Source organism: Diadema setosum, chromosome 17 (genome assembly GCF_964275005.1).
Source record: "Diadema setosum chromosome 17, eeDiaSeto1, whole genome shotgun sequence".
Taxonomy (NCBI): domain Eukaryota; kingdom Metazoa; phylum Echinodermata; class Echinoidea; order Diadematoida; family Diadematidae; genus Diadema; species Diadema setosum.
In genome coordinates this window covers 5,548,141-5,562,573 of record NC_092701.1, presented here as the reverse complement: position 1 = coordinate 5,562,573, position 14,433 = coordinate 5,548,141, and the positions used below count along the sequence as shown (strand labels likewise).

The window sequence follows — 14,433 nt, the reverse complement described above, 5'->3', positions numbered from 1 at the left end:
TTGAAAGGGTCAAAAAAAGGCTAGAGGCACTCTAAAAAGGGCACACACAATTGCGAGATCTCACCACAGAGTTTTCTGTGATGAAGATGCGACAACTAATTACACTGAGGCTGTTAAAGGGTCTATATTTCTGAAAAATAACTTCAGATTAAGTATCTTCCTCTTTCAATGTTCTACAATCCACAGCACAGATGAATTTGAAACCCTATAATGAATAAACCTTAATATTGAATATGAATTTGACCCATTCTTTATTCATTGTACTTTTCAATTGCTGTGATGAACAAAGAAAGACAAGAAAATACAAGAGATATTTTCATCGAGGGCTTAGAATTGACTTGGAAAAGGCTTTTCAGCCACATTAACTGTGTAAGTAATACCAAGTGATAAATATGTTTGCAAATGCATAATTACGAGTACTGCCCAATAGCAGGTAAGCCTTGCTTCTTTCACAAACAAAAGGAGACAGCTCTGAGATCATCACATTCATCAAACTGCATGTGCTTCTATTATTGGGTTAACCACAGCACTCAAGTAGGGAAATTTTCAAATGGAGAGGCGGTTTCCTCGTCACAACAGGAAACCTGCCATCATGGACGACATCTAATCATTCTCTTTCCTAACCCAAATTAGGCATGACAAGTCCATGGCCACTCATGCATCTTGAAATTGTATCAAATTATCTTTTGAGGCACTTTGGAAGAGACTTGCAAACCCTAGAGTGGGGAAAAGGGTATTTTGAATGGGAGATGACTTGGTTGATATTCAGGTGGTAAACACTAGCAGTTATCAAAGCCAGCTTGGACATGATGTGTATCATACATGCATGTTAGAAATAAGATTTTCCAAAAACATCTAGAGCAACACATTTAATAGTGCACTGATCATTCAAGCAGAAAATATAATTTTCTTCAGATTTTCATTTATCTGTTGTGTTTTGTATTCCCATCTGTACCCCTTTATTCTGCTTTTCTTTTCTAATTCACTGAGAATCCTTTGTCACCACAGTTCATGTCATAATAATTTTCTACAGTGAGAAGGGCATTTCTGGCTTTCTCATTAAAACTGAAAACAGAGGAGCGAAAGTGAGTACAAAGGTGCACCGATGTAATTCTTGTAATACAAGTCATATTCTGAAATGCTCAAGGAAAATATTTCCTCTTCAAACCAACAAAAAAAGCCCAAACACTCCACATAACTGCTGAATGCACAAACATTATGTGGGACAGCCATTTCTGAAATAACTGTGAAAGCTATCGCTACAAATGCTGCAAGTACAAGGGTTACATAGTACTCTCATAGTTATGTGGATTTTTCCACAAATCTAGATTCACAGGCAGAAGTATCACAGCTATAGATGTCTGTTGTACAGATTTGCTCAAAAAAAAAATGTGTGTACATTTTCTAGTGAATTGAGCACATGGATAAAGAACATACTATCAAAACAAAGCATAAGGTACTAAATAACCAAATTTACATTTTTATATGAGTTGACCTTTTTTGGATCTAGTGTGATGATAACATGAAATCATTTTTTAAGTACAACTGACAACTGTAATAAGAATAAAACGAGTAGTGTTTTTTCCACAAAATCAAATGTGAAAAATCACAATAAATATAACTATCATAGCCTTAAATTCTTCCCTTATACATCAAATGTATAATGCTGACAGGTAAACCAAATTATGTTCCATGAAAAAAAATACAGATTTTTTCTTAGCATCCAGTTTCTCTGAGAAACAATTTTATATGAAACATTCAACTCCTCCTCAAGACAACAGTTTTAGGTGCAAAACCTTACCAATTAGAGCACATTAGAAGGGTAAATTACAACATTAAGAAAAAGGTAATAGGAATGATAAGAATATTTTGTTTTAATTCAACTATCAAATGTTATCAAAGTGGCATTTGTTATCACATGGTTTGAAAGTGGGGGTTGTCATATTTCAAAATATTGATATTGATGCAAACTGTTCTCCACAGATACAAGTTTGTACAGTCGGGAAGTGTTTGCTTACCATGTGGCAGTGCGTGGCTGCAAGTCCATGTTGGCCCGGATGACATAGAGGAGGCATGACAGCAATTTGATGGAAAAGTTGAAGAGGCGGATGCGCAAGCCTGTAGTGAAGTAGAGATGCAATAGATGACAGCACAATTCACATTAAAAAAATATGGTTCAGTCTTGGTGAATTTATTGTAAATTACACTTTTCTGACATGGTCATGAAGAGACAACTAAAATGGAATTTGCTATAAGGGAGCTGGACATCAATGCATTTTACTAAATTGAATCAGTGCATGAAATGTTGACTCTTTAAATAATGAATTGCCAAACTGCTTGTAAGTTTTACATACTGCTGAACAAAAATCCTAATTAAACACAAAAATGAGTGTGATGTATGGCTTATTGTGATGAATGGGCAACTTAAGGAGGTAGTGCCATGGTCAGGTGGATATAAGAATTTTATGAATGAAGTGTGAATTGGTTATAAGAAGCAGAGATACTGCAGGAGTCTGGCCTCGGATCATTGCGACATGATTGCTTCTATTTTTTTAGGTGTGAATTGGGTAATGTGACTGGCTACATTCATCAAACAGCATGCACTTACTCTCCACTGTGTCTTTGCTGAAAAGCAGTGATCTTTGCATATTTTTTGCAATATTTAGACTAAATATGTGATTCATTGTCATGAAATCAGGATAAAGCTAATGATTGAAAATCACAGAACAAAGTTTGAAACATTTTTAAGTCCATCCAAAATGTTTGCAATTTAGATCCTGACAATCTCTTTTGTGTTTCACTTTATAGACTTGCTCTAACCTTCAGCTATAACACAGTGTGCACAACAATATCTTGTACTTGCTCTGTTGATTACACACAATAAAATGTTATATAATGCAGATTATAAACTTGACTTTGTTTTTCCACATGTTATCTGTCTTTGTATGTGACAATGCTTATGGAAACTAATGATTATATCAATGTTGATAACATCATTGACAATAATGCTAATAAATGTACACAGATGACTGAAACTTACTGGATCTCTGGTTCTTGATGAAGTATAACTGCAGACGCTCCTTGAACGATTTCTCATCTACAAAGAATTCTACCCGCACTCTGGTAAAGAGAATGGACACAGAATGAAACAGTGAATAAGTTGCTATTCTGATTTACATGTACGTCTTTAAAGAATTGTGCCACTCAAATGAACACAGCTACATTCATGAGTGCATTGGGCAATGGTCATTACTACAATGAACATAACTCATATCTTTTGAGAGCAATGTACATGTAAAACCTGAATATATGCCAGTGGTTGAGTGAATTGTGTAAATACACCCTTAACAGCATCTTGTACATACCTGGTAATACCCCCCCCCCATCCCCCCACTCTCTTATTTCAAGCTTTTTCAAACCCACTCCTATTATATGTGATATATAATATATGAGACCCAATAGTATACCTATTTCCATGGTAAACTCATGTACAGCCTTCAAATGAGACAATGAATTTTATTTCACACCAAGAGACAAATGGCTTGACTGTTAAACATTTTTTCCATAATTGAGTGGCATCAAAAGGATTTGCGCCACTTTCGTCTTTCTCCCAACAACAACAACAATAAAAAATTGTTGTAAATACCACTGCATGGTAATTTTTGAAGTGGAAAGAGACAGACATATGGAATATTTCTTTAATATTCTAAAGTTTTGACTTTTCACACCAAAAGATACTACAAGCACAGAACTAAAAACTTGACTGTTGGCAACCCTCTCCCTCTCCCTCTAAGACAAAAAAAAAAAGAAAGAAAGAAGGAAAACACCCAAACCACATGATAATTTCTTCTCTTGAATTTGGGTGAGTATGCTTTGCAAGTTGTAGTTGAAATATCACTTGCTTCATTTGCAATGGAACAGAACAACAAATCTTGCAGCTAAATTGTCTGAAAGGTCTCAATTTTGACTGATTCTGGCAGAATCTACACGTACCGCTCCTTGAGTGCTTAATTTCCATGGTTACTTCTACATGATAATGACAACAAATAAAAACAAAAATTACAAAGTGAGCTGGATATCTCTTTCCTGTATTCTGCTTAATGACAGTAAGAGGAAAACAGCATAAAACACAGTGATCCATCTCACTAAAGCATGATAAACTATCAGGAGAATGCTTTTCTCCACAAAATTCTCCCCAGCTCCGAGGTGTTTTATAAAAGTCAACGGGGGTCAACACCATTTCTGCACCTGACAGAAGATATGCCGTGTCAATTCCAATTACGTCAATTTCTACTCTGCATAATCTTGAAGGATGAATAAGGATGCTACTGCAGAGGGTGGCATCACTTTACCCAGAACACGACCAAGATGGAAAAAAAAAAAATCAACACGTATATTGGAGAAAGATTCCGCACTGAATTTTGCATCTCTCTTCCCTAAAGCTACACTTTGAGGCATTAGTCTTGAAAGCTCCCATTAAAACAGGCCCGAGGAGTTCTCTGCTTTGTAGTTGCTGTTGTTGTTGTTGCTGTTAATTTTGATGGTGGTGGGAAAAGTGGTGAGGGAACTTGAGAAAACAAGACTTGAAAACCTTCTCATTTGAGGACTTTGCAGCTTAATTTCCACCACTTTACATTAAGTAGGGAGAGACGCAATCTTTCAAAGCAGTATACAAGATTGATGTTAAGGTTGGTAATTTATGATTGAAACGTTTCTCCCTTTCGAGGAAAATAAACACAAAAGAAAAAAAAGAAGAAAACATTCATGTTGAGACATGAAGAAACAAACTGCAATGTGATGAAAGAAGGTTGATGCTGATCTATACTGCATTAACTGATGCCAGACTGCTTGAACCATTTCCCTATTTTGCACTGAAAATAGAAAGCTTTCTTTGATTCCTGTGGAAATTCTTAAAGGCAGCATGCACATACATACATATATGTACATATATATATATATATATATATATATATATATATATATATATATATATATATATATATATATATATACATATATATATATAATATGATTTGTGTCCAAACATGTTATGCTGAGTTTGTTTGTGGTATAATTAACCATGAAGTATCTATATCAAAATATATAATTCACAATCTTAACGAGCATAAGAAAAAAAAATCAAAATGTGTTAAGAAACACAACTGCCTTAATAAAATGATAGACCTCATATTGAGAACTTTATTCCCTCAGGTTTATTTTTACAGCCACTGAACACTCCATCACAAATTTGCACATTCTTTTGCAGCAATTCATGCACCACAGGATGGGCATCTTTAACCCACTGAAGATGGACTGATTTTCCTATAACACTCACTTTTCCATTTACCCCAGTCCAAGAATTCTTGGGGATAGTCTTCAACAGGTAAAGAACTGAAGCTCATTATAAATGGAAAAATAACAGATTCCCAGGAAAAAACAATACAATACAGGTGGCAGTGAAACAGGGTTGTCATGTATATCACGTTACATTTATGTTGCCTCTAGCTGAAAATGATTCAACAAAATATAAACAGCATTTTGTGACTTTATGCTGTTTCTTGATTGAGAAAAGATTGTTTGCTTTGTTTTTGCTTTCGTTTTGGTCTGACGGTACAATTAGTAAGGGTGTTTACTACTTACATTTATCCCAATCTCTGTGACGGGATTGAGGGAACAGCACGACCAGAAAGGTATTTCAATAAATTTAGCAATTGCAGGGAGAACTTAGTCAATGACAGGACCCTCAACTTAATATAAAAGGTAACGATCACTAAGAAACAATAACAACTACACCTCTAACTACTCATGAGTGTTAAATCATTATATCTCTAAAAAGTAACATTGTTAAACCACAATTTTAGCACACATAAATATTTCGTGAATCTTGCAAGAGGCCAAGAGTCACAAAATCAAAATGCACCCAAAAGTTGTTGTCTGCACTATGCACTGAATGTGGCAACTATGTTTGAGCATAGCTTTGTGTCTAAAAAATAAATATACTTATTCCTTGATATTGATTTCACAATACTCGCCGATACAGATAATTTAGTTCTTTCCCCCTCTTTATCTGTTATAACAGAATTGATGACTGTTTACAACTCAAAAAGTACCACATGTAAAGTCTTTAAAAGCACTCAACATGGCATAAAAAGAAAAACAAAAGAGTTGACAGCATGTTCTTTGAAGGGAGAAAAGGGTTTAATGTGTGAAGCTAAATTATCATTGCTGACTAAAATGTGAATATAAAAAAGTCAATATATCAAAAAGTCAATGAATTAAAAAAGAAACAAAAACTAATGTAGGAAAAAGCCTGGTATTACTGGACTTTATATTATACAGTAAAATATCTATTTCAGTTATTTTCAAAGACAGAAAGAGAAAAGAAACATTGCCCACAGCTCAGACTGGACTTGAGTAGGTACAAATAATTGTCCCAGGAATGAACACTATAATAGGCCTAAACCTGTAACTGAACAGCACCGAACGAAATCTAATTTAGTTTCCGGTAAGAATGGAAGAATTTGTGTGAAGTAGTACGAGTCCAGATGATGTTAATTTTTGGTGTTTTGGAAGTAAGAATTCCAGCTGTATGTAGTAAAACAAAAGGATTAACCTAAAAAATTAACAGGTTTAGAGGCTTTTACTGAATGATTGTATACTGAAAGAGCAGCTAAGGTTACAACAATCATTTCATCATCATGATAGAGGGATTCTACAATTATTTTGTAGCTCCATTTATAGAGCATTGTGATACAAGTTATATAATGAATGCATGTGTACATGAAATAAAACAAACAAAACAAAATTGTGCGGCTTGCCTGGGGACTGTGTTGAAGGGGTATTGTGTATATATGCATGACTGTACATTATATAGATGATGACTGGCGGGGGAGGGAACATACCGAATGTTCCACCGGAAGGGTTTGAAATGCTATTGAGGGAGGTTATAAGTCCTGAGACGAAGTCGAGGGACTTACAATATAGCCTCCCGGAATAGCATTTCAAACCCTGAGGGTGGAACGTTTGGTACATGTTCCCGACAACAAAAGTCATCATCTGTTATATTATATGGGTTAGTCAAATATGTCAAATACGTCAACATCAACCACCAGCACAACGCACTCGATCGTTCGCGCAGAGCCAAATTCACTGTTCGTGGGTCCTTCTGTCATTTGTTACGTGAAAATGTTCTCCCATGGGCAAACATAACGAATGTTCCTCCATCACGTGACTGTGTTTAGCCAATCACTAACCGGTATTTGACTAACCCATTTGATATAGATAAATAATGCATGTATATGTGTGCATCTGTTTGTGCACTGCCACCAGGACAAAGGAAAGATGTGTGTATTTGTGCATGATTACAACTCATACTCTAGTAAATGGGGGAATATATATAATGTATGTTTCTGAGACAATTGTACTAGTTTTTACATCAAATGGAAGCACTGGAAGCAAACATCTGGCTTGAAAGACTAGTTGTCACAGGTGCATACTAAACAGTAAACAAGAATGTACATTGCAAATAATTGGTTCCTGTAGAGGATGCAAATGACACAGGTGTACAAACAAGTTACCAGACTGTATATTACACTTGAGAATAAAGTGTGAAAACACGTATTTATGGCGCGCCAGAGGGGAATCAAATATTTATGTTCGACACCAACTAAAAAACCATTTCATCAAGTAAAATTTCATTCAACAAAAATATATTCGACAAAATATATATTTGATAAAAGATATATTCAATAAAATATGTATTTGACAAAAATATATTCAAACAAAATATATATTTGACAAAAAAATATATAGGTTTGACCAAAATATATATTTGACAAAAATATATATATATTTCACCAAAATATATTTGACCAAAATTATATTTGACCAAAAATATATTTGACCAAAAATATATTCGACAAAATATATATTTCACCAAAAATATATTTGACACAAAATATGTTTGACTCAAAATATATTGGACCAAAAATATCTCACGAAAATATATTCGACAAAATATATTCATTTCAACAAAAATCTATTAGACCCAAAATACATTTGACAAAAAGTGTTTTACATACATGGCTTTCCATACTTTCGAGAAAAAAAAAAAAAATCATTCGATGAACGAAAAACCATTCCATGAAAATACATTTCATGAGCTGAAATACGTTTCATGACAAAATACGTTCGACAAAACGAGTGCGCAATATTCGCTGTGTACCAAGCTGGCCCATGCGACTTGTCTACATGCAGCGCAACACGTACGCATGCATACACTACACGTGTGTGTACCATGCATAGCACACTACAGCTAGCTAGCCCGTCATCGGCGCGGCGCAGCCGCTGGCGCGATGGCCGCCGCGGTGGGATGCTCGATCGTGCTAGTGGTGGGTTTTGAGCGCGGTAGCTTTCGCGATTTCGATATCGATCTAGCTCAAGACTTCACGCATGGGCCATGGGCTTCCACTGTTCTGAAAGTGGGAGTAGGAATGATCCCGCCATGGCGTTATGCAAAAGATTCAGCACAGCTTAATCTCCGCCATTGCCAGTTGGCGAGCGCGAGATCGGGATCAGGTCGTGGCCGTGGCAGAGCAACATCAGCGGTAACCGCATGCAGCAGCGACGGCCCAACACGTTACTGGTTACAGCGCCCCGCGCCGGGGTTACATCATCACAATACAAATACATATAGTACTAGTATTTCATCACATCATCACTATACAACCAGCTATATACCTCATCACTATACAACCAGATACATACTTCATCACTACAACCAGATACTTCATTTGATGAATCTTCAAGTCTGATTGGTTAAGAATTGGGGCATACAGTCAGCAATTACCTGTAGTTCCCACAGTACCCAAACTGACCCATATTATACTAAACTGCCCTCTTGATTTGTAGCAGCACATTCATATGCACATGTAGGGTAAGCACTTGGCTTCAATAGTGAGAGAGGTGACCAATATCCAATACGATTGCAATGCACGTGAAATGGCAGCGCCGATGTGTGAATTGGCTATCCAAGAGCTATTGCCATCAACCTACTAAATTTTCATATACAATTTTCTTCATTATACACAGATATGAACTGCTTTTCTTCAAGGCAGTTGTTGCTATCGGTGCCCCTGTAAGGTTCCTTGGGTCATAGCACAGAGCCGAGATCCCTCGTGGTAATGATATCAACAATTCCCCGAAGAGCAGTCCATATTTGCACTCTAGGAGATTGTCATTAAAAACTTCATGTCTGAACAGATGGGAGAAGTGTTGTGTGGTGGTTAGTAGAGGTGCCATTGAACTACGGCAAACATATTCCATATGTAGTATCAAAATGTCAATAAATGTTTGTAGAATATGTTGAAGGAATTGAACTACAGTCAACCTTGCCCATGTTGAATCTATTTGGACTGAAGAAATAGCTTCGATCAGAGAAAATTCAACTAATGAGGGATTAAAATTAATAGAATGTACCGGTATAAAGAGAAGAGGACTTGAAAAGGACCTTTGACTTGGGTGATTATTTGACTTATGCGAGGCCAGCTTAAGCAAGGTTGACTGTATTTTCATTTGTGTTGGAACTTTTGCAGCAGTTATCAAAGAATGAATAAAACTGGATACAAATATAGAATCCATGTTATAAAACTTGCAAGGATGATACACTAATTTCATCACAATCATAGTCATGGATTGAAAAGGAAAACATATATGCTATTATGTGCCAAGTTTGTTTGTTTGGTTTTTTTTTTGTATGTGAGGGGGTGTGTGTGTGTGTGTTTTCATTTGATTGCTCTTATGGTTTGTTCACTTATAGGTCTCCATACTTTCAACACTGTTATTATTCCTCGAGTACTAGTAGTATGTTGCACTGCATCTTGCATCTTGTATGAAAAAAACAAACAAACACCAAAACCTCTAATTTTGCAGTCATTCACCTGGAGCATATACATTTGTACTGTACTCTTCTGAGCAGCAGTAAACTAATTTGCCCATTCACAATGAACTGGTTGTTTCCAGTCGCACAACTTACAATATATATAGAAAACTTACAGTTTGTGAGATGGCGTCATTCAGTTGTGTACACAGCTATATGATGTACGTAGCAACTATCTCACTGTTTCAGTCATAAATTTATCTTGTGTATCATTCATCCAGTCACACATTCAATCACTCCTTTCACTTTGTATGCCAAGTTAGCAAGGAAAGATATTCGTGCCATACCAATCACAAGATGGAAATTTAATTGCAGTCATTCACAATTCTGGACATAAAAGAAATACAAAGTTTATGTAAATAACACTGTATATTCAAATTGGCTTGCCATTATTCAACAAGACAGCTCGCACTGCTGTTGTATGTGTTCCACACAACCTACTAAAGAGCTCTGAACCACACTGCTTTCACAGTAGTTTGGGTACAGTCCCTTTGTTATCAGTCCATATTTTCCATTCACAACAGACCCAAGAGATGTCACCTGTAGGCCACACAGTTTTGGGGGATAAATTGTTTCCTGTCATGAATCGCCCACTTATGGCCAGAAGTAACAAGATTTCAGAGGCTGAACTTATTTCACAGATGAGCCAGCAGGCAGTATTTCTAACATTATGGCATTGTTATTTCATGTTACTGAGTACATGTATTACCAGGTAAAATTTGTATGCTTACCGCTACGTTGTAAAAGTTGCATCGCAGATTACAATTTGCACTGAAATAACCCCCATATTTCTCCTGTTGAAACATGAGAGATATTGAAACATACATTTTCTTCATCAGACACTCACAGATAAAACATAATAACATATGATAACCAATAATTACAGTATATAGTGCCTTTTCAAAAAAGACTTGAAGCACTTCAACAATTACAACACTGATCCACTTACAATGTAACATGTAGGGGGCTCGTAGGCATGGCACATCCAGTCAATATTTGAAATATTACACTTTGAAAAGTCGCAAGTAATTAATGCAGGTTTGATTCATTTCAGAAGGGATCTTTCTTTTCTATCAAAAACAGATCCCTTAACTTCCAAGCTTCAATCATATTTCTTACATGTCATGTGGTTGAAGCTTCTCTGGCATTGCCAGCTTAATGCCACAGTCAAGGTGTCACAAATTCCAATCTTTCAAATTCATGAAATCAAATTCCAATCTTCTACAATCTAAATGAGGCAATTGGCACAAATGTACATGCCTTGTCACATATCTTTTTTTTTTCTATATTTTTCAAATTCATTTCATTTCAGTCTCACAATAATTAATGAATGCTAATTTTGAATGGCAAGTACAATGCTTCTGCTCTGAAATTATGCTGTATACTGTAAACCTGTTTCAATCAGAGGGGGCAGAAATTTGCTTACGACACAAGTTAGCCTTAACCCAATGAGGACTGACTGATTTTGCGACAACAAGCATTTCCCATAGACACCTGCCCTAGTATACTCCGACTGGTTCTCAATTGGTTAAGAGGAAACTCTGTTAAGCCAGACTTGAAGCACCTCCAGACATAAAGATTCTTACTCGCAAGTGGTACATGTACACTGATCTTTGAAGGCACTGAACACATAATAAAATTCTTGTTAACATGAAAACTTGGCTTATACCAGTCTACTGTCAGCCGCCATTACAGGACAAAGATCATCAATGTAAAGTATTGTATCATCCAATGAAGTCCCATTCTCTGAGTATGACTACTGCACATCAATAGTTTATACAGGATCCTGCTGTGTACTTCACTGTGAAAACAACCTTCAAACAATCAGAGTTAACATGATACAGACTACAACTGTGTCAAAGATAAGGTGGGTCTGAAAGTCATGACTACACACAAGGCCTTATGAACATCAATGCTGAACTGTTACCACATACTAGTATATTATTCTGTATGTACAACTTTAATAAAGATGTGGAGTATAAAACAGATGCACCCATCGTGTCACTGACTTCATTTGTATTTCCAGTTCCAGTGTATATTGTAAGCAACTTTGTTCAACTTTGTCAATAAACAAAACTATTTCACATTGATCACTTAAATAAACAGTATTGAAGTCAACATCCCTTTAAAATTAACTCTGAGACAAATAGAACTATGCAGATATTCATCAGTCTAGAGATACCACACAATTACACTTGCTGTAGGAAGTCTTTAATATTAGAATCTCAGATAAGCTGGAAAACATGATCAAGAGAGGCACTCCTGTATGGATTGTACATTGCTAAGTAATTGAAAGATAAAAACTTTATAAGACCAAGGAGGTACTAGTACCTCCTTGATAAGACGATAATTTGTACATTTACGAATAATTTCTGAATCCAAAAGAAAGATTCATATACACTCAACAACACTGACAAACAGACAGACACACAATAAAAACTCACACACCTATGAAGGAACTTTGTTCACAATGTGGACTAAATCACATTTTTGAACTAAGGAAAACCCACTAGAACTTTAGAAGACTGAGAGCTAAACACTATCAATTCTGTTTATGCTCTTCCAGCATTATCACAGCCAATGTGAAAAACTGAATGTGGATTTTTCTTCCCAACACCAGGATGTAAATCCTGCCTTTCCACTGTAAATCTTACTGTTTTCAACAATCTACATATGGCAGTTTATAGTTTACAGTCAGGGGTCCTTCAGCTCATATCATGTAATCTGACAATGTAAGTACATTTCAATTGGACCACAGTGATCAAATTAATCTATCATAAAATTTCATTCAAAGTTAAATGGTGCAGTATTTCGAGATATTTACATTGTAACCTCTGGCAATTTAAAGAGTCATGAATACTGAGGAAACACCACAGACAGTATTTTTGTACTGAGCAAGGTGATATCCAATATTCTTACAGAGCTAGACCTGCTCATAATAAAGAGGATAAAATGGGTTTACCCCTTGCATAGAGACTATAAAATCTCTATCCCATTAAAAGTGCTATTCATTGGAGTGGGTAAAAGGAAAGCGATGGAAGGTTAATGGCAGGATGATGTCACGGTTTAGGGACAATATGAAGAATGATAGGAAAATGATGTGATGTCACATTAGTGTCATGATGATGTCACAGTGTTTGGTGATGATATCACAATAATGTGAAAATGATGCTATGTTATAAAGGTATAAGAATTATGTCTTGATGACAATGACGATGATGATGATGATTTAGTCTTATTCATAGAGGGTAGCCACTTTAGTGATCTTTGCACTGTTCTCCTTGTGGTTCCTGTTCACATTCATGAATGTAATTCAGCTATCAGGATTCTGTCATGATAATCTAATGATGATGATGATGTGAGGATGTCATGTTGATAATGAGCTGGCGATGTGATAGGGATGTAATATTGTCATAAATATAATACAAACATTATTATGATGTCATGATGACTGAGGATGTGACATAAACACATTGAGTGGATTAGACATTGGAATGATTGGCAATGAGCCATATAATCAATCTTTCGCCTTCCCCTAACATCATCAGCTATCAACCAAAAAAAAAAAAAAAAATGGCTTGACTGAGAGTGATGGGTTGACATTGGTATTGGTATTCCTCTGAGTAACCAGTGCTATATAACTTGCAAATATATCAAAGACGATTCTGACAGAGAATGTCATCACAACTATGAAATCTGTATGTTTACTTGGGAAAGGGGAGGGAGAGAACTAACCTGAATTCAATTTCATAGGGGCATGATTTGTTTTGTCCCTTTAAGCAGCATTACACATTAAAATGTTCTTGTCATCTTATCATCATACAAATCTGTAACTGCTGAAAGACTGCAATAGTGCAGATGAAAGAGTTGGCATTCATGTACCAACTGCAAAATTTCAAATACATGAAATCAAATGCTACAGATTCAAGAAATGAACTAAATATAAATGCATTACTCAATACTGGCAACCTTCATCATCAATAAAAACCATTATCAGTCATAATTGTTTAAAGTAAATGCCCATTATAAGAACCATGAGAAACACTTAAATATAAAACCTTGTGCAAACAGGAACACTTCCATAAGGCAAAAAAAAAAAAAAAAAAATCATTGTATTGGCGTAACCCGCCCCACCCTAGAAAACCCCCCGACCCTGAACTTTTCACACACAAAAAAAAAAGGAAATACATCGTTTTTACTGAGAGAGGGCGCGATACGGGTTTGCGAATTATCAAAAACAACAACAACAACAACACCTGGTGTCGGAAAATGGCCGTGCAGTACAGCGTGTTGGCGACTGATAAGTCCGGTTCGAAGATTTTATTTAGTATTATTCAGAGAATCGATTTGTCAGTGGCGCTGGGTGATTTAGCCCAGGAATTTCTGACCGGTATGTCGTGACGGCTTTTAAACTGGTTATATAACAAATTTTTTGATGCAACAGACCCTCTCTATCGAATGGGGTTTCGTTAAATATGAGTTTTACACCTAAAATA

The 14,433-nt window shown here is 35.9% G+C and overlaps 1 protein-coding gene across 1 annotated transcript in view; it reads right to left on the bottom strand.

The window, feature by feature from the left end:
* The window catches only part of LOC140241248 (potassium channel subfamily T member 2-like), a 282,715-nt gene that overhangs the window by 62,042 nt on the left and 206,240 nt on the right, over positions 1-14,433 (bottom strand). Inside the window, exons 2-3 of the mRNA XM_072320999.1 lie at positions 3,041-3,120; positions 2,019-2,118 (exon numbers count right to left, since the gene is read on the bottom strand). Of these exons, the coding sequence (XP_072177100.1) occupies positions 2,019-2,118; positions 3,041-3,120 (180 nt within the window). The remainder of the gene's footprint in view (positions 1-2,018; positions 2,119-3,040; positions 3,121-14,433) is intronic.